Source organism: Oncorhynchus nerka, linkage group LG28, assembly GCF_034236695.1.
Source record: "Oncorhynchus nerka isolate Pitt River linkage group LG28, Oner_Uvic_2.0, whole genome shotgun sequence".
NCBI classification, from domain to species: domain Eukaryota; kingdom Metazoa; phylum Chordata; class Actinopteri; order Salmoniformes; family Salmonidae; genus Oncorhynchus; species Oncorhynchus nerka.
Genome location: NC_088423.1, coordinates 41967062 through 41989114, shown reverse-complemented (window position 1 = coordinate 41989114; position 22053 = coordinate 41967062). Strand labels below are relative to the sequence as shown.

Sequence of the window (22053 nt, the reverse complement as noted above, 5' to 3'; positions counted from 1 at the left end):
CAGGTCCTCAAACAATCCCTCTCTGTGAGTGTAGTACCTACTGTGTGCGTCATCCAGTCACAGATGGGACCTTGCTGGCAGTACAGTATACTTGCCATTCCACTGTTTTGTTGTCTGGGAAACTCTTTCCTCATCTTCCCTTTCAATATTTTTCCTAATCTTTACTTCCAATACAGTGCCTCTCCAATGACCGATGTTATAAATTCCAAAACATCATGGATTGTCTCAAAGCTCAATCTCCAAATGGTCAAATCTGTCAGAAGTGAATTACATAAAGTGCATGTATGCGAGTGTATAACAGTAAGTGTATCTCTGTGTCTGTGTTGAGTGTATAAAAGAGCTTTGCACGTTTGAACCCAGGCATGTAGTCAAGGAGCTTGTTACATTACTCATGATACCGTGAGTGTGTGTCTACGCGCGCGAGTGTGTGTGTGTGTGTGTGTGTGTGTGTGTGTTTGTGTGTGTGAGTGTGAGAGAGAGGTGAGGTCGTGTCTGTGTTTCTGTGCGCGCGCCTGTGTTTACACTCAACACACATCTTTACACAATTACAGTTCCGTTCTGTTTCTCCTCCTGTAGCGTCAGAGCTATTCAAACCAGCTGCCTGCCATCCATCCCTACTCTGCCTCAGACTTAAAGAGTTCAGCACTCTTACCAGGGTTAAAGGTCCAGGTTTAAATCAACAGAGACCATAATAGAGTCGTGGCTGGTTCATTGGATGAGGATGGATGTAGAGGCCAATAGAGAGGCATAGCAGGATTCACCCAATCTCATCAATCACTTGCTTATTGAGGACATTTATGGGACTTCTATATATAACAGGCGGGGATATGGGATGGACCTCACAGTCAACAAACCACCACCCCTCTCAGGAATTACTGGTGCGAGGTACAGGTCCACTCCTCTCCCCATCAAGGGTTGTTGTGAAAGGGGGGAAGAAGAGAGGAGATGAAGCAGAGAGGAGAGGATAAACCCTTTTCTCACCTCATCTACAGTGCATTCGAAAAGTATTCAGACCCCTTGAATTTTCCACATTTTGTTACGTTACAGCCTTATTCTAAAATGTATTAAATAGTTTTTTTTACCCTCATCAATCTACACACAATTCCCCATAATGACAAAGCAAAAACAGGTTTTTAGAAATGTGTGCAATTTTTTTTTAAATACAAAAACTGAAATATAACATTTACATAACTATTCAGACCCTTTACTCAGTACTTTGTTGAATCACCGTTGGCAGCGATTACAGCCTTTAATCTTGTTGGGTATGACACTACTAGCTTGGCACACCTGTATTCTGAGAGTTTCTCTCATTCTTCTCTGCAGATCCTCTCAAGCTCTGTCGTAGTAGGATGGGAGCATCGTTGCACAGCTACTTTCAGGTCTCTGCAAAGATGTTCGATCGGGTTCAAGTCCAGGCTTTGGCTGGGCCACTCAAAGACATTCAGAGACTTGTCCCATAGCCCCTCCTGCGTTGTCTTGGCTGTGTGCTTAGGGTCGTTGTCCTGTTGGAAGGTAAATATTGGCCCACAGTCTGAGGTTCTGAGCACTCTGGAGCAGGTGTTTTATCAAGGATCTCCCTGTACTTTGCTCCGCTCAGCTTTCCCTCAATCCTAACTAGTCTACCAATCCCTGCCGCTGACAAACATCCCCACAGCATGATGCTGTCACCACTATATTTCACCGTAGGGATGGTGCCAAGTTTCCTCCAGAAGTGATGCTTGGCTTTTAGGCCAAAGAGTTCAATCTTGGGTTCACCAGACCAGATAATCTTGTTTCTCATGGTCTGATAGTCCTTTAGGTGCCTTTTGCAAACTACAAGTGGGCTGTCATGTGCTTTTTACTGAGGAGTGGCTTCCGTCTGGCCACTCTACCATAAAGGCCTGATTGGTAGAGTGCTGAAGAGATGGTTGTCCTTCTGGAAGGTTCTCCTATCTCCACAGAGGAACTCTGGAGCTCTGCCAGAGTGACCATCGGGTTCTTGGTCACCTCCCTGACCAAGGCCCTTCTCGCCCGATTGCTCTGTTTGGCTGGGCGGCCAGCTCTAGGAATAGTCTTGGGGGTTTCAAACGTCTTCCATTTAAGAATGATGAAGGCCACTGTGTTCTTGGGAACCTTCAATGCTGCAGAAATGTTTTCTCCAGATCTGAGCCTCGACACAATCCTGTCTCGGAGCTTTACGGACAATTCATTTGACCTCATGGCTTGTTTTTTGCTCTGACATGCACTGTCAACAGGTGTCCTTTCCAAATAATGTTCAATCAACTGAATTTATCACAGGTGGACTCCAATTAAGTTGTAGAAACATCTCCAGGATGATCAAAGGAAACAGGATTCCCCTGAACTCAATTTCAAGTCCCTTAGCAAAGGGTTCGAATACTTATGTAAATAAGGTATTTCTGTTTTTTATTTGTAAAAAATATCTAAAAACGTGTTTTTGCTTTGTCATTATGGGGAATTGTGTGTAGATTGATGAGAAAAATATGTTTTATCAATTTTAGAATAAGGCTGTAATGTAACAAAATATTTAAAAAGTCAAGGGTTCTGAATACTTTACAAATGCACTGTAAGCCTTCAGCTACAGAACGCTATCCCCCACCTCCTATCCATTTCTCCTCCTGTCCTCCTGTCCTCCCTCTATTCTTTTCCAGGTCCTATGGGTTCCCAGAATACATGTAAAGTCTAAATCTGGGTGGGGTTGATGAATTAGGCACGGTGTATTTGGGGAGCTGGGAGCAGAATAGTTCAGTGTTTAATCACAGCCAGATTTATACTGTACTGCAGAACATGAATAGATTCAACAGACTGTGTGTGTCTGTGTGTGCATGCATGTGTGTGTGTGTGTGCTTGCACAGTGACAGAAATGAATGCTCTTCTCTATAGCTAATATTATCTAATATTTACAAACATGTTACTCCCACTTCAAATCAGTCCAATTCCCTGACTTCAACCAAACACAGTCCATTGCTGTTTGCAAGCAAAGAAACCAACACAGTTTTCCCACACGCACTCTTACAAACCAACTCCCATTAGTATTCATTATCCATATCAGGGACCAAATTAGTAATAATCTGGGACTTCCATAGAATCAACAGGTTTCTTATAATAATGACATTGGAGCTGACTGGACATAATCAGAGAAGGTGGACATGTATGCTTAAGAGATATATAAAAGAGCGTGGGTGCATGTGTGTGTGTGTGTATGTGAGTGGGCGAAAATATTTTAGGTATCTCAGTTTGTTCTGGCAATTCTCACATAGAAACATCATTGGGAGGAAGGATGTTTGACATGCCTTTTTAATCTTACAAATCATGATAAAAGTGGCCATTTTATGCCATTTTTAGACCTATACATGCCTGCTGTATAAGAACATTGATTCCCTCCATTCAACTGGCTAATGTACAATCCCTTGATAATAAAATGGATGACCTCCAATTGCGGATTACCAACGGGATTCTCGGAACTGCAATATTCTTTGCTTTTCAGAAACATGGCTCTTGGACAATATACCCCCACGGCTATCCAACTCGATGGATTCTTCATTCACCGGGCAGACAGGACAGTTGAGTCAGGGAAATGGATTGGGGGAGGTGTTTTCCTCATCGTCAACTCCAACTGGTGTGCTAATTCCAATGTGGTGGAAGTGTCGACCTACTGTTCACCCGTCTTGGAATACCTGATGGTCAAATGCCTACCCTTCTACCTCCCAAGGGAGTTTTCAGCTATTATCGTGATTCGGCGTCACTAAGACACGTGATGCCCAACTTCCATCAACACCTCCAACGCCACTAGGGGTGATAAAGTCCTAGACCACTGCTATTCTACCCACAAGCAAGCATACAAGGCCCTCCCTCGTCCGCCTTTCGGCAAATCAGATCATGACTCCTTACTCCTGCTCCCTGTTTACAAGCAGAAACTTAAACAGGAAGTACCCGCGATTCGCTCTGTTGACAAATGGTCACCATAATCAGAGGTTATGCTAAAGGACTGCTTTGCTAGTAGGAATATCTTTAGAGACTCCGCCGACAACATTGCCGAGCTAACCACCTCCATCCCCGGCTTCATTAGAAAATGCATCGGAGACGTTGGTGAGGGTTCGATGCTTCCCCAATCAAAAGCCCTGGATTAACACCAATGTTGGTGCTAAACTGAAGAACAGGGCTACCGCACACAGAGCTATCGTAGACAACCCTGATGCTACGGCCAAAGACAGGAATACGTACAAGAAGGCCCGCTATGCCCTCTGCAGAGTCATCAAACGAGAAAAAGAACAATATAGGAATAAGGTGGACTCATATTACAGAAGCGCCGATGCCCGCCGCATGTGGCAGGGGATACAGTCCATTACGGGTGACAAAGGAAGACCCAACCATGATTTGCCAACGATGCCTCTCTACCAAACGTATTCAATGCATTTTATGCACGCTTTGACAACAACAACATCGAGCCGGGTGTGAGGCCCGTCACCGACCCAGAGGATTTGGTGATCTCGCTCAGACCAACACCTGCAAAGCTGTGGGCCCCGACAGTATTCCAGGACGCGTTCTCAGAGCATGCGCAGAACAGCTCACAATAATTTTGAATTTTTTTTCTCAGATGACCACAATCATTCCTGTTTCTAGGAAATCTAAGGCTTCATGCCACAATGACTACCACCCTGTTGCACTCACTTCTGTAATAAGTAAGTGCTTTGAGAGGCTGGTTATGGCAAACATTACCTCCACCATCCCAGCTACCCTAAACCCACTCCAATTTGCATACTGCTCCAACAGATCCAAAGACGACGCCATCTGAATTACTTTCCACACTGCCCTCCCCTACCTAGATAAGAGGAATACCTATGTGAGAATGTTTTTCATTGAGTGTTCAACACCATTGTCCCCTCCAAGCTCGTCACCAAGCATAGGACTCTGGGTCTGAACACCTCCCTCTGTAACTGGATCCTGGACTTCCTGGCGGGCTGACCCCAAGTGGTGAGGGTAGGCAACATCACCTACGCTGACCCTTAACACATGAGCCCCACAGGGTGTGTGCTTAGTCCCCTTCTGTACTCCCTGTTCACCCACAACTGTGTGGCCACGCACGACTCCAACACCATTCACTGACGACACAAAGGTGAGTCAGCCTACAAGCAGGAGGTCAGTGACCTGGCAGTGTGGTGCCGGAGCAACAACCTCTCCCTCTCCCTCAACGTCAGCAAGGTCAAGGAGCTGACCAAGGAGCTGATTGTGGACTACAGGAAACGTCAAGTTCCTCTGTCTCCAAATCATTGAAGACTTAAATGTTCCAAACACACATGCACAGCCATGAAGAAGTGTATCTTCCCCCTCAGGAGGTTGAAAAAGTTTGGCATTGGCCCTCAAATCCTCAAAAGATTCACCAGCTGTACCATTGAGAGCATATTGACTGGCTGTATCACTGCTTGGTATGGAAATAGCACTGCCCTCGATCGCATGGCACTACAGAGGGTTGTGTGGACAGCCCAGTACATCACTGGGGCTGAGTTCCCTGCCATCCAGGACCTCTATATCAGGCGGTGTGAAAAGAAGGCCCAGAAAATTGTCAAAGACTCCAACCACCCAAACCATAGACGATTTTCACTGCTGCCGCACGGCAAGAGGTACCGGTGAATCAAATCTGACACCAACAGGCTCTTGAACAGCTTCTATCCTCAAGCAATATGACTGATAAATAGCTACACATATCTTCATTGACCTTTTATTTCAATCTTTGCACTGTCTCTATGCACACTCCAACTGTCACTCCAACACACAAACACTCAGTCCATCATAATATGCAAAAACAGTACCAGTCAAAAGTTTGGACACACCTACTTATGGCAGGGTACTTCTTTATTTTGACTATTTTCTACATTATAGAATAATAGTGAAGAAATCAAAACTCTGAAATAACACATATGGATTTATATAATAACCAAAAAAGTGTTAAAGAAATCCAATTATATTTCATGTGTGAGATTCTTCAATGTAGCTACCCTTTGCCTTGATGACAGCTTTGCACACTCTTGGCATTCTCTCAACCGGCTTCATGAGGTAGTCACTTGGAATGCATTTCAATTAACAATTAACAGAGTGCCTTCCTTCTTAATGCATTTGAGCCAATCAGTTTTGTTGTGACAAGGTAGGGTTGGTATACAGAATATAGCCCTATTTTGTAAAAGACCAAGTCCATATTATGGCAAGAACAGCTCAAATAAGCAAAGAGAAACAACAATCCATCATTACATTAAGACATGAAGGTCAGTCAATATGGAACATGTCAAGAACTTTCAAAGATTCTTCAAGTGCAGTCACAAAAACCATCACGCGCTATGATGAAACTGTGATGATCCATGGCACGAAGCCTCCAGTGATGATCCAGGGCACGAAGCCTCCAGGGATGATCCAGGGCACGAAGCCTCCAGGGATGATCCAGGGCACGAAGCCTCCAGTGATGATCCATGGCACGGAGCCTTCAGTGATGATCCATGGCACGAAGCCTCCAGGGATGATCCATGGCACGAAGCCTCCAGTGATGATCCATGGCACGAAGCCTCCAGGGATGATCCATGGCCCGGTGCCTGCGGCGACGGTCCCCGGTCCGGAGCCTCCGGCGATGATCGATTGGTCTGGATTCTCCGGCGATGATCTGCGGCCCGGTTCCACCGGTGATGATCTGCGGCCCGGTTCCACCAGTGAAGGTCCATGCACTAGGGCCGCCCCCAAAGCGGAGGGGTCTGCAGGCGGAGGGGGGTCCAGAGCCGCCGCCGTGAAGAGATGCCCACCCGGACCCTCCCCTTTAGAGTCAGGTTTTGCACCTTTGGGGAGGTGGGGGTACTGTCACGCCCTAGCCACAGAGAGGCTTTTATTCTCTATCTTGGTTAGGCCAGGGTGTGACTAGGGTGGGCATTCTAGTTTCTTTATTTCTATGTTGGTGTGGTTCCCAATTAGAGGCAGCTGTCTATCGTTGTCTCTGATTGGGGATCATATATAAGTTGTCTTTTTTCGTTTGGGTTTTGTGGGTAGTTATTTTCTGTTTAGTGTCTGCACCTGATAGGACTATTTCGGTTTTCACTCTTTGTTATTTTGTTAGAGTGTTTGGAGTAATACATTTATCATGAATACTTACCACGCTGCACCTTGGTCTCCATCTTCATCCGACGACAGCTGTAACAGGGGATGAATACTTTTGCAAGCCATTGTAAATGTACAGTACCAGTAAAAAGTTTGGTCACAACTACTCATTGTTTTTTCTTTATTTTGACTATTTTCTACATTGTAGAAAAATAGTGAAGACATCAAAACTTTGAAATAACACATGGAGGCCAGGTCATCTGATGCAGCACTCCATCACCCTCCTTCTTGGTTAAATAGCCCGTACACAGCCTGGAAGTATGTTTTAGGTCACTGTCCCATTGAAAAACAAATGATAGTCCCACTAAGCGCAAACCAGATGGGATAGCATATCGCTGCAGAAGGCTGTGGTTGCCATGCTGGTTAAGTGTTCGGGTGGCGCTCGGCGGTCGTCGTCACCGGCCTTTCCCCCTTTCTGTTTATTGGTTTCACCTGTGTTCATTTTAGGCTGATTGGTCGGGCAGCAGCCCGCCTGCTGGTTGTGCGGGATTGTTTGGTGTACGTGCGTCTCGGTTTGCCCATGTTCTTGGGTTTGCTGGACTGTTTAAGTCCCCCGTGTTTGGGGCATTTGTTTTTGGTGTGCGCCCTGTGTTCCGTGGGGTTGGTGTATTTTCACCGGTTTTTGTGCATTAAACGATATAGCACTACCCTGAAATCTCTGCTTCCTGCACCTGACCTCTCACCCACTACACCCCGGGCGTTATACATACAAGCTGCTGCTACTCTGTTTATCTTATATTCTGTTGCCTAGTCCCCGTACCCCTATACGTATCCACCTCCATCACTCCAGTATCCCTGCACATGTAAATATGGGATTGGAACTGACTTTTTAAAATATTTCCTGTATATAGCATTCTTACTTTTTTGTGTATTTCATATTTCCTTTTCTTATTTCTTATGTTTTTTTTTCTAGTAATACATTGTTAATGATTATTGCATTTTGAATTTGCAAGAAGGGCATTTCAATGTGAAGTGGAAACTTTGGAAATCCATGTCAATGACGTGTAACTTTTTCTGACTTAGGTGTCAGTTATAGGGCTGTTCTCTACAAACATGTTAGAGAACACATGTGGGCTCATTACAATCTGTTGCTACTGTGGATGTGGTCTGCAATGCATTTAGACTGTTGGGAGATGTTGGAAGGGCTGATTCCAGTGAAACGGGGAGAAAGAAAATAGCTATATTATTCTGATGAGTGGGTTAAGTGAATACGTGAAATGTCAACACAACTGGAACACTTCATTGTTTCTGAAGAAACATTGTGCACGGCGGCGCTACTGCAAGAGTGTAGCTAGCTAGCTAGTAAGTAGCAGTTGCCCGCTAAGTATACACATTTGGCTGGCTAGCTAGCTAAAGCTAGCATAGTTAACTGTGCAGTGAAGTAAATCCATATGAAGGAAGTTAATATATAGCTCAGTGTCTCCAAAACTTCAAGGTGTCGCTACAGTAATAAACCTAGCTGTCAAAGGGAATGTGCTTGCTGGCCAATGTGATACAAAATACTGCCAAGCAATGTCAAAACGTGCAAACAAAACAATGTGTAAAGATTTGGGCTATTGTAGTAGCTAGCTATATTGCTATAAAAGTATTGATCTATATTCTAGCTAGAGTCCAAAACAAAAAGCTATATTGGTCGTCTAGAAGCTAGCTAGCGGGGATACTTGTAAACATTACAGATAGGTCGTTCCAGCTGTTGTTTAGTTAGCTAGCCGGGTAGCTAGCTAGCTAGCTAACAAGCTAGCAAAATGTTTAGTACATTAGCTACAATAACTACCTAACCTTTACTCTTTAGATAATCAGAAAAACATCTGAATGGTAGCTAGCCTGCATAGTTACAGGTACTCTGATGCTTGAAACAACGTTGGAACCAATTATCCTCAGTTGCTAATAGTTACCGGTCCAATGAGTAGGTTAGCTAGCCTCTAACTTTTACCGGTAAAACTTCAGTATTAACGCCTAACGCTATAGTCATCTTTGATCATTCAATTCTGGTGCAGAAGAGTGAGGAGGAGAGTGGATGTCGTAGCTACTGTTAGCTGTGCTGTGCTCCATAGCGATTAGCAAAGTTACTCTGACCCTGGCTTTTATAAATCGCAGAGTGTGGACTGTGCCAGAGACCATACACTGGGCAAAAAGGGTTCATATCAGGGGATAACTTTACATGACAGATTTTTGATATTCTAGAGAATACAGAGCATTTCCTTTGTAAATTTAGAGTTTTGTGGATATGCACCATATCCTGACAAATTCTGAATCCAGATGTGTCTTCTAGACATAATGTTAACTTTCACTGGTATGCGGATGACACACAGTTGTACATTTCAATGAAACATGGTGAAGCCCCAAAATTGCCCTCGCTAGAAGCATGTGTTTCAGACATAAGAAAGTGGATGGCTGCAAACTTTCTACTTTTAAACTCGGACAAAACAGAGATGCTTGTTCTAGGTCCCAAGAAACAAAGAGATCTTCTGTTGAATCTGACAATGAATCTTAATGGTTGTACAGTCGTCTCAAATAAAACTGTGAAGGACCTCGGCGTTACTCTGGACCCTGATCTCTCATTTGAAGAACATATCAAGACAGCTTTTTTCCATCTACGTAACATTGCAAAAATCAGAAACTTTCTATCCAAAAATGATGCAGAAAAATGTATCCATGCTTTTGTCACTTCTAGGTTAGACTACTGTGTGCTTCCTGTCAAGGCAACGGCTGATTTCAAGGTTTTACTGCTAACCTACAAAGCATTACATGGGCTTGCTCCTACCTATCTCTCTGATTTGTTCCTGCCGTACATACCTACACGTACGCTACGGTCACAAGACGCAGGCCTCCTAATTGTCCCTAGAATTTCTGAGCAAACAGCTGGAGGCAGGGCTTTCTCCTATAGAGCTCCATTTTTATGGAATGGTCCGCCTACCCATGTGAGAGACGCAGACTCGGTCTCAACCTTTAAGTCTTTACTGAAGACTCATCTCTTCAGTGGGTCATATGATTGAGTGTAGTCTGGCCCAGGAGTGTGAAGGTGAACGGAAATGCTCTGGAGCAACGAACCGCCCTTGCTGTCTCTGCCTGGCCGGTTCCCCTCTTTCCACTGGGATTCTCTGCCTCTAACCCTATTACAGGGGCTGAATCACTGGCTTACAAGGGCTCTTTCATACCGTCCCTAGGAGGGGTGCGTCACTTGAGTGGGTTGAGTCACTGATGTGATCTTCCTGTCTGGGTTGGCGCCCACCCTTGGGTTGTGCCGTGGCGAAGATCTTTGTGGGCTATACTCGGCCTTGTCTCAGGATGGTAAGTTGGTGGTTTAAGATATCCCTCTAGTGGTGTGGGGGCTGTGCTTTGGCAAAGTGGGTGGGGTTATATCCTTCCTGTTTGGCCCTGTTCATGGGGTGTCATCGGATGGGGCCACAGTGTCTCCTGACCCCTCCTGTCTCAGCCTCCAGTATTTATACTGCAATAGTTTATGTGTCGGGGGGCTAGGGTCAGTTTGTTATATCTGGAGTGCTTCTCCTGTCCTATCCGGTGTCCTGTGTGAATTTAAGTATGCTCTCTCTAATTCTCTCTTTCTCTCTTTTTTCTCTCTCGGAGGACCTGAGCCCTAGGACCATGCCTCAGGACTACCTGACATGATGACTCCTTACTGTCCCCAGTCCACCTGGCCGTGCTGCTGCTCCAGTTTCAACTGTTCTGCCTGTGATTATTATTATTTGACCATGCTGGTCATTTATGAACATTTGAACATCTTGGCCATGTTCTGTTATAATCTCCACCCGGAGAGAACTGACCACCCCACATAGCCTGGTTCCTCTCTAGGTTTCTTCCTAGGTTTTGGCCTTTCTAGGGAGTTTTTCCTAGCCACCATGCTTCTACACCTGCATTGCTTGCTGTTTGGGGTTTTAGGCTGGGTTTCTGTACAGCACTTTGAGATATCAGCTGATGTACGAAGGGCTATATAAATACATTTGATTTGATATTGGAATTACTCCGCATATCACACATGGATGGACATTTCCTTTGGCCAGATATGGACTCATTCAATATCCTAAGATATGGGACATGTTGACAAAAATTTGACTGTTTCCATCACATCTGTGTTTTCTCAGCCCATTTCAGATATGAAGCTATATTCATATGCTTCTCTTGGCTGAGGTCCATATCCGGATCTTGATATGCTGAAAATAAGGACAGCACATGCTCAATCATTTGAAAATATGAAATCCATATTATTCTTTCATGCACAAATCATTTTTGGATTCCTTCCAGATATCATACATGGTATTGCCAGATATAGACTCATAAGCTATCCTGAGATCCCATGTGAACATCTTTTTTTCTCTATATGATGACACTTACTGACAGTATATTTCGCAGCACATACAATGCATATGCTCTTGACTGAAGTCCAAATCAGGATCTTGATATGTATTTTGATATTAAAATAAGGACCATTTCTGATGCTTATTTGAGTTTTGAGGACAGGCTCAATAATTTGACAAATATTACATCTATATCATTCTTTCAGACAGAAGCTATAATTTTGTATTCCATCTGGATAAAGGCGTGCGCAAACCGCAAGCTAAAAGCACTGTAACTGGTAGCCTAGCAACAATAATCAACTTTCATTCTTGAATTTGGGCACCACAAATGAGTGTGTAAATGGTGGGTGGTCGACCTGACAACTGGAGAAACAAAGAGGTGAAAAGCTCTTTAGAAAATACCTAACAGAAGTTAACGCTAAAGTGAGTTGCTAATTTGAGATGTTTCTACAGCTATTCTTGCTAGCCGCTGTCTTTGTTAGTGGGCGAGAGGCTATACTGTATCAGAGTGCCAGCTTTTGTCTGACAGAAAGGCAGACACAGCACACTAACAAGGTCTGTCCTTACCCAAGCCCACATCCTTCCCTCTACCATGTTTCAAAGAGAATAGCCAATTATTATATTTTGTTGTTTTGGGGATGGGGGTATGTGTATAATATCTATTTGATAGAAGAGAGATAGTGTGTGTGTGTATGTACAGTATGTGTGTGGGCATGCATGTGTGTGTATACGGAAAAGGCTGCTCTCTTCTTTGGTGGAGGAGATAAAGGTGTTGTTTTTATCACTGGTTGTTATATCAGTATATAAAGCATGGTGGTGGGAACCTCTAGCTGCACTGGGAGAGTTGATTCAAATGTGACAGTAGAGGGCTCTCTCTAAAATTAGCTTACATTCCCCAGTCCTAAACCTTAACCATTACGGAATGGAGAAAATGCAACATTTTAGATCAGCGTCTCTAGGGGGCCACTTTACCCCAGTCTGTCATTCTCTCCTGTTCAACAAACCCCACCAGGTAGGCACAGTGCCGTGCAAAATTATTCATCCCCCTTGACGTTTTTCCCATTTTGTTGCATTACCTGTAATTTAAATATATTTTTATTTGTATTTCATGTAATGGACATACACAAAATAGTCCAAATTGATGAAGTGAAATGGAAAAAAGAATGTGTTTCAACGAAAACGGAAAAGTGGTGCGTGCAAATATATATATATTCACCCCCTTTGCTATGACACCCCTAAATAAGATCTGGTGCAACCAATTACCTTCAGAAGTCACATAATTAGTTAATAAAGTCCACCTGTGTGCAATCTAAGTGTCACATGATCTGTGTATACATACATCTGTTCTGAAAGAGCCCAGAGTCTGCAACACCACTAAGCAAGGGGCACCACCAAGCAAGCGGCTCCATGAAGACCAAGGAGCTCTCCTAACAGGTCAAGGACAAAGTTGCGGAGAAGTAGAAATCAGGGTTGGGTTATAAAAAATATTCTAAACTTTGAACATCCCACAGTGCAACATTAAATCCATTATTAAAAAATGTAAAGAATATTGCACCATAAAATACCTGCCAAGAGCGGGCTGCACCTCAAAACTCACAGACCAGGCAAGGAGGGCATTAATCAGAGAGGCAAAAAAGAGACCAAAGATAACACTGAAGGAACTGTAAAGCTCCACAGTGGAGATTTGAGTATGTGTCCATAGGACCGCTTTAAGCCGTACACTCCACAGAGCTGGGCTTTATGGAAGAGTGGCCAGAAAAAAGCCATTGCTTAAAGAAAAAAATAAGCAAACACATTTGGTGTTCGCCAAAAGGCATGTGGGAGACTCCCCAAACATATGAAAGAATGTACTCTGGTCAAATGAGACTAAAAATGAGCTTTGTGACCATCAAGGAAAACGCTATGTCTGGCACAATCCCAACACCTCCATCACCCCGAGAACACCATCCCAACAGTGAAGCCTGGTGGTGGCTGCATCATGCTATGGGGGACTGGGAAACTGGTCAGAATTGAAGGAATGATGGATGGTGCTAAATACAGGGAAATTCTTGACGGGAACTTGTTTCAGTCTTCCAGAGATTTGAGACATGGACGGAGGTTCACCTTCCAGCAGGACAATATCCCTAAGCATACTGCTAATGTAACACTCCAGTGGTTTTAGGAGAAAACATTTAAATGTCTTGGAATGGCCTAGTCAATGTCCAGACCTCAATCCATTTGAGAATCTGTCGTATTACTTACAGATGGCTGTACACCAGCGGAAGCCATCCAACTTGAAGGAGCTGGAGCAGTTTTGCCTTGAAGACTGGGCAAAAATCCCAGTGGCTAGATGTGCAAAGCTTATAGAGACGTACCCCAAGAGACTTGCAGCTGTAATTGCTGCAAAAGGTGGCTCTACAAAGTATTAATTTTGAGGGGTGAATAGTTATGCACGCTCAAGTTTTCAGTTTTTTTGTCTTATTTCTTGTTTGCTTCACAATAAAAAATATTTTGCATCTTCAAAGTGGGCATGTTGCGTAAATCAAATGATACAAACCCCCCCAAAAAATCTATTTTAATTCCAGATTATAAGGCAACAAAAGAGGAAAAATGCCAAAGGGGGTGAATACTTTCGCAAGTCACTGTCACTCAAAGAGATTTGATGTAAATAATCCCTGTTTACCTTTCCAGGGCCTTGTCAATCACATAACAGACTCCACTTTACTGATTAGGTAGATTTTGCATTGTAGGTTGAAGAGTGTGAGACAGAGGTAGTGAGAGAGCATTAGAGAGGGATAGATAAAGAAAAGAGGAAGAAGAGATCATCTAAAAGGGAGAAGAAAGGAGAAAAAGCAAGAGAGTGACAGAAAGTGAATGCGAAGGACAGAGATAACGTTTGAGAGAGATGGAGACAGAGTGAGTGATGGAGGAAAGAAGATGTTGTTTGCATCTGTGTTCTCCCAGTCAGACTGGAGCAGAGTTCTGCTCTCTGTTCAAACCAGCTGACCCAGATGAAGCTGAATTAAAGACAGCCTCAGAGAGAGAGAGAGAGAGACAACATTGTAAATACCACCAATACGTATCTGTTTATTTATCTTCCCATATTCGTACTACAAATATTTGCACATTGTTAAAACACTTTACATAGCTGATAATATAACACCTGAAATGTATTTTTTTATCTTTAAAAATCTTTTTTAAACCTTTGAGTGCAATGTTTACTGTTCATTTCTAATAGTTTTTTGTTAATGTTGTGAAATATGTTTCTTGTCAGTTTTGTTTTCTAGTTTATTCCACTTGCTTTGCAATTGTAAACATGTTTCCCATGCCAATAAAGCCCCTTTGAATTGAATTGAGAGAGTGTGTTTGTGTGTATGTAAAACAGGAAGTGAGAGATGAAGAAACTAGCTAAAGTGCAGGCTACCTGCCTACCGGGTGGCGCAGGGGTCTAAGGCACTGCATCGCAGTGCTAGCTGTGCCACCAGAGACTCTGGGTTCGAGCCCAGGCTCAGGAGGTCCATGGGGCGCCGCACAATTGTCCTAGGGTCGTCTGGATTAGGGAGGGTTTGGGGTAGGGATATCTCATCGTGTACTCCTGTGGTGGGCTAGGCGCAGTGCACGCTCACCAGGATGCTAGGTGCACGGAGTTTCCTCTGACACATTGGTGTGGCTGGCTTCCAAGTTGGATGCATGCTGTGGTAAGAAGCAGTGCGCCTTGTTTTGAAGAAACTAGCTAAAGTGCAGGCTACCTGCCTCCCGGGTGGCGCAAGGGGTCTAAGGCACTGCATCACAGTGCTAGCTGTTGGGTTGTGTTTCGGAGGACGCATGGCTCTCAACCTTCATCTCTCCCGAGCCCGTATGGGAGCTGTAGCGATGAGACAAGATAGTAACTACTAACAATTGGATACCATGAAATTGGGGGGGTAAAATTAAAAACAAAAAAGGGGCAGGTTCATTCCCACTCTACCTCCATACATATGTCACATTCTCTGTTTTTTCAGTGTTCTCAATCATTGCAACCTCAGGGTTCATAGTCATAAAGTACTGTATTGTTTTTAATCCTTGCACTATACATCTGATTAAAATAATGAACTCATTGATTATTTGAATCAGCTGTGAACTGCTAGGGCAAAAATCAAAATGTGCACCCCTTAGGGTCCCCAGGACTGAGTTGGGAAAATGCTGCAGTAGAGATATAATCCTGATTTTACTTATTCATAAAAATTAAAGTAAGGCATGTGGTAAATTAGCAATTGTGTAATAGAAGTATTGTCAACCTAAAATATAGTAATATAATTATAAATACAGTTTCTACATGTTTTATACAAACGTTCTGTATACAGTGCATTTGTAAAGGTTTCAGCCCCCTTGAATTTTTCCACAATTAGATCTATTACAGCCTTATCTTGAAATGTATTTTTTTTTTTAATTCCCTCATCAATCTACACACAATACCCCATAATGACAAATCAAAAACTTGTTTTTTGAAATGTATGCAAATTTATAAAAAAGAAACATCTGAAATATCACATTTACATAAGTATTCTGTTGAAGCACGTTTGGCAGCGATTACAGCCTTGCGTCTTCTTGGGTATGACGCTACAAGCTTGGCACACCTGTATTTGAGGAGTTTCTCCCATTCTTCTCTGCAGATCCTCTCAAGCTCTGTCAGGTTGGATAGGGAGCGATGCTGTACAGATATTTTCAGGTCTCTCCAGAGATGTCAGATCGGCTTCATGTCTGGGCTCTGGCTGGGGCACACAAGGACATTTAGAGGCTTGTCTTGAAGCCACTCCTGCGTTGTCTTGGCTGTGTGCTTAGGCTTATTGTCCTGTTGGAAGGTGAAACTTTGCCCCAGTCTGAGGTCCTGAGTGCTCTGGAGCAGGTTTTCATCAATGATCTCTCTGTACATTGCTCTGTTCCTCTTTGCCTGGATCCTGACTAGTCTCCCAATCCTTGCCGCTGAAAAACATCCCCACAGCATGATGCTGCCAACACCATGCTTCATCGTAGGGATGGTGTCAGGTCTCATCCAGATGTGACACTTGGCATTCAGGTCAAAGAGTTCAATGTTGGTTTCATCTGACCAGATAATCTTGTTTCTAATAGTCTGAGAGTCCATTAGGTGCCTTTTGGCAAACTCAAAGCAGGCTGTCATGTGCCTTTTACTGAGGAGTGGCTTCCGTCTGGCCATTCTACCATAAAGGCCTGATTGGTGGAGTGCTGCAGAGATGGTTGTCCTTCTGGAAGCTTCTCCCATTTCCTGATTGCTCAGTTTGGCTGGGCGGCCAGCTCTAGTCTTGGTGGTTCCAAACTCCTTTCATTTAAGAATGATAGAGGCCACTGTGTTCTTGGGGGCCTTTAATGCTGCAGACATTTTTTGGTACCCCTCCCCAGATCTGTGCCTCCACACAATCCTGTCTCAGAGCTCCAAGGACAATTCCTTCGACCTCATGGCTTGTTTCTTGCTTTGACATGCACTGTCAACTGTGGGACCTTATATAGACAGGTGTGTGCCTTTCCAAATCATGTCCAATCAATTGAATTTACCACTGGTGGACTCCAATCAAGTTGTAGAAACATCTCAAGGATGAACAATGGAAACAGGATGACCTGAACTCAATTTCGAGTCTCATAGCATAGGGTCTTGAATACTTATGTAAATAAGGTATTTCATATTAGTATTATTTTTTATATATTTGCAAACATTTCTAAAAACCTATTTTTGCTTCGTCATTATGGGGTATTGTGTGTACATTAGATTGATTAGGAAAGTGTTTTATTTAATCAATTTTAGAATAACGCTGTAACGTAACAAAACGTGTAAAAAGTCAAGGGGTCTGAATACTTTCCGAATCCACTGTAATAAAGTCCAAAAATAATATTGCAATATGCAACTGTATCGATTTTCTCCACCATCACTACCATCGTCATGTCAGTCATTGATTTTTTTCTTTGACACATATAGTCACAACAAACATTCAGCTTCCCCATAAGATAAAACTTAATTCTGTATTTGGTCAGTAGCATTATGTGAAAATGATTGATTGTTTTATGATATTTCTTGCTTTGACCATGTGTAAGGGGAATAATGAAGGAAGATGTCACCAGAATCCCACTTCCCTCTTGGAAAATCTTTTGACTTTGCAAGAACATGCATTTTTTTCACTTTTCTTCAGTTTATGTTCAGGTGAAAATACTAAGGTCATCTTATGCTCAGTTCCTCTTTCAATAGACCCATATTGCACCAAGGGTTGAGTAATTTGGTGACAGAGCAACAGACGCGCAGCTACCAACAGACAGCTACCAACTCCAGAGGATTATTAAATGCACATGTTTAGCTGCAGTTCTTGTGCCACACAAACCTAAAACTACATTCGTAAACCAACTGGGGGTTGGGAATTTACCAGTTGTGAAGTCGTAAATACCAGTTGGATGCATTTACATGCTTTGAACTAGTTGACAAAGGCTAATTGGCTAATGGCCAACAAGCTGTGTAAACAGGATGTAAATACACGTAAATGTAGTTTAGTCACCTTATTATTTTTTAAATAGTGTTTAGTCATCTTTTTATTTCGTTAATTATCATTCACCCACTTATTATTGCGTTCCCAGCATGATTCCACTGCGAACAAGTGGAATCATGATTCAGGTATGCTCGTTTTGTTTGCCTACTCCCCCTGGATTTTCCTTGTTAGCAGCGCATTCATTCACCACTCTGTCCAATGGCAAACTCCGGCCAAGGCACAGGCCGGGACGCGAAATGAACTACCTCAGCCCAGACCAACGCTGACAGTGGCCTTGCATGATAACGGACATAAGGCCATTTTTTAAAACTTCCCTCGACTCCTGCTGTGTCAACAGACTCTCTGAGAATGAGTGTAGGCTACAACTGGTAAATAGTCACTGATATTTCAGTCAGAAGCCAGCTAAAATCATAACAAAAGATAGGCTACTATAAGTTCTCAGAACAAAATAATTGTGCTTTACAGAGAGTAGTGTGAGACAGACAATTGTGCAATGCAAAGGAGACACAGAGAGAGGAAGCAAGCAGAGAGAGGTTTGTAGTACAGTGGTTCCCAAACTTGGGGTCGGGGACCCAAGTGGGGTCCCCAGAATTTTAAATAGGGTCCCCTGAGAGAATATTTCATCTTATCAAATAGATTAATAACTTGTTTCTCTTCAAATCGGTATAGAATACAACATTTTAGAGTCAACTAAGGGCCTTTTACACTTTAGCGGCATACAATACAGAAAGCTGAATTGCAGTGCAGCTCACATGAGATGCTGTAAACATGAACGTGATTAAAAAGATAACACTTTTCTAGTGTCCAAATTAACTATTTTGAGAGGGCGACCTGATGTGCATTTCGTGTAATTTTTAACTACTGAAATTTACGTTAGGCATTTTTTCATAGGTGTGGATTGTTTCAAATCACAAGTTTGTTTGGGAAGCCAGTAATTTGGGTAGTGTGCGTGGCAATAGGTCTAGCTGATTGAGCTGCGGCTGTCAGTGAAAAGCGTCTAATATATTTGTGAGGATAACGTGTCTTGAGTATAATTGAAAATATTGCATCAAGAAGAAGGGGAGGGGTGTGTGTCTCTCTCCAGAATGCATGCATACAGTATGTAGGAAAGTGCCCATTTGGCAATGTCTTATTTCTGATTGTCTTAACTCACCACATACACCACATGTTTTTTTCCCGCCTCACACAGGTCAACAAAGCCTGTTTTTTAGCATCCATTGCGAATGATAATAATAATTCCTCAGTATTTGAACAATCTTTCCAACACTCCCGGCCTTGATAATCACCAAGCCTCAGTGTGAAATAATAAAATATTATGAACTGATGATCCCATACAGTATACCAAGTGAAAACATCATACAAAACTGCTTTCTGTCCTGAGCAAACTAGAGCAGGAAACCTTGAGGGCCCAGAAAAGGCTAGTTGGTAGAATGTTGCAAGTTTATTAGCAATAGTTTCAGCCCGGACCCTGTGATGCTTTGATACAATATTGAACTTCACTAGCAATAGTTCAAGTCAAGACGGATAGAAAGGGAGGCAGACAGGCGGACAAGAGAGATGAATGTGATTGAAAGAACCAGCATTTTCATCAGGATATTTTCTACTGTTTTAATTTCTAGGCTTTAGGGCGGCCTATGTATTTTACTTAGTTGACGATGAAGTTATTGGCTTACTGATGCATTGGTTATAGGATATCTCTGAGTTCTATGCTCTCATTTCTTTAGCCGCCAATGGATCACAGTCTATCAATGTCCATATGGCAGAGGCTAGTGCTCTCACCATAGTTTCATTTTAATGTTCAGATTTTTATGATTAACCAAGTGACAATGATTTTGAGAAACTGAAACTTTATTATTTCAATGAAACTGATCCACGAAAATGTGCATATAAAAGTAATCAGAACTGGCACGCAGATTGGTAGAAATGGTAGGATAAATTGTAAGCTTCCCCAAACTTGAAACTCAGGAGAAGACTATGGTCTTTATTTACTATACCAGCCATTTAAAAAATGTGCACACATAGGAGGTCCCGTGAAAAAAACAGGCCTGCCTATGGAAATCAAACGCCTCCCTAACTGATTTGTCCGGGCGCCAGGTCTGTGGAAACCATGTGTTTGATGTACTTGATTACCATCCCACTCATTTTGCTCCTGCCATTACCACGAGCCAGTCCTCGCCAATTAAAGTGCCTGGGACTAAACAGTTTTCGCCGGACACAGTCTGCAACAAGGCTGTAACTGGATCCTGTACCTCCTGTGTTCTGCATTGACCCCCCCCCCCCTTTGCAGTCTTTTGACTCATCACATGCGCTGCTGCAACTGCTTATTAGCCTATTTATCCTGTTGCCGAGTCACTTTACCTCTACCTACAGCACATGTATATCTACCTCAATTACCTCCTACCACTGCATGTCAACTCAGTACTGGTACCCCGTGTATATAGCCAAGTTATCGTTACTCATTGTGTACTTATTCCTCGCGTTATTATCTTTCTATTATATTGCTATTTTTCACTCTGTATTGTTGGGAAGGGCCGTAATTATGCATTTCACTGTTAGTCTAGACCTGTTGTTTACAAAGCATGTGACACATATGATTTGATTTGTTGCAACTCATTTATGGACAATCCTTGCTTTAGGCCTAGATAACAACAATCATTTATATGAAAACGTAAAGGTCAAACTCAGGTAATGAAGCGCAAACCCACAGAGGAAACGCACTCAAAAACATCATAGCCTATATGGATATTAGTGAACAACATAGTCTAGAATCGCTTTATGTCCCTTCTTAGGAGCCTCACAAAATAGTGAAACTGAAGAAAAAAAACATACCTCTCGCAAATAGGCAACTGTTCAACAAGACATTCTGACAACAAGCATCTCACCTGCTTTCTCGACCAAACATGAGAGCCCTTTTACAAGAGCGAGCAGCACCCCCATGAAGAACATCTGCCCACCGAACAACTCCTTTCGCTTTTTCCGCTGAGCTTTGGTCTTCCGCTGGTTCAGCATCCCTTGAAGCGGCTTACTCCGCTCCCGGACGGTCCCGGGCATCATGCCAAATGCTATCCCATCCATGGAGACGTTTTCACGGGGACAGAGTTTCTGGGAACCCGGACAGGGAACGTGGAGGAGTCGAAGGAAGCGGGGAGGAAGAGGGGTTCGGAAAGTTACACAATGGAAGAGGTGTGTTGTCGACGCGTGAAAGACGATGTTGGTATTCTATCTTGAGTCGGTTGCGATGTTGTCTTCTATATTACTTCGCACGGAAGTGTTGCTGTGCGTCGTGGATGTTGTGATAGGACGGAGCGCTCCATGGATGCGTCAGTTCTGTGCCAGTTTTCGCCGGACACAGTCTGCAACAAGGCTGGCGATGTACAAGAGAGAGCGCGGAAAGGAGGATGTAGAGGGGTGAGTGTTTGTGTATGAGAGAGAGAGAGCGCGAAAGGGAGGATGTAGAGGGGTGAGTGTGTTGGTGTATGAGAGAGAGAGAGTGAGTAATTGAACAATGTAGCGAGATGGGGAGAAAGGACAGAGCGAAGAGAGAAATCCCACTGTGCATAAACTGTATTTCAACAAATATTATATTTCACCCAAAAATGTAATGGGATGACGTTGAATCAACGTGGAAAGCGAATTGAATTCGCAAGTCATCAATGTTAAGGAATTGTGGGAATTTTTGTGTCTTTTTTTCACCCAACGTTTAGCCTAAATCCAATAACATGTTTCAAATGTATGTTGGTCTCATGTTAAATTCAGATAGTTGAAAACTCAATCAAATGTAAATTAAAACTAGACCTTGAACTGGCATCAGTGTCCAGTGGATGCATTTTTCAAGCAGCAGGCTTCATTGTGAACGACAAACTACTCGCTCATCGTTGCCCTCTCCTGGATGTAAACTCAGCAAAAAAAGAAACGTCTCTTTTTCAGGACTGTCTTTCAAAGATAATTCGAAAAATCCAAATAACTTCACAGATCTTTATTGTAAAGGGTTTAAACACTGTTTCCCATGCTTGTTCAATTAACCATAAACAATTCATGTGGAACGGTCCTTAAAACACTAACAGTTTACAGATGGTAGGCAATTAAGGTCACAGTTTTAA

General features: G+C 43.0%; 1 protein-coding gene across 1 annotated transcript in view; it reads right to left on the bottom strand.

Annotated features, from left to right (window-relative positions):
* Positions 1-21390, bottom strand: part of LOC115113233 (sodium/potassium/calcium exchanger 3-like) — a 136449-nt gene extending 115059 nt beyond the window's left edge. Inside the window, exon 1 of the mRNA XM_029640640.2 lies at positions 20836-21390. Within this exon, the coding sequence (XP_029496500.1) occupies positions 20836-21028 (193 nt within the window). The 5' untranslated portion in view covers positions 21029-21390. The remainder of the gene's footprint in view (positions 1-20835) is intronic.
* Between the last annotated feature and the right edge of the window lie 663 nt (positions 21391-22053).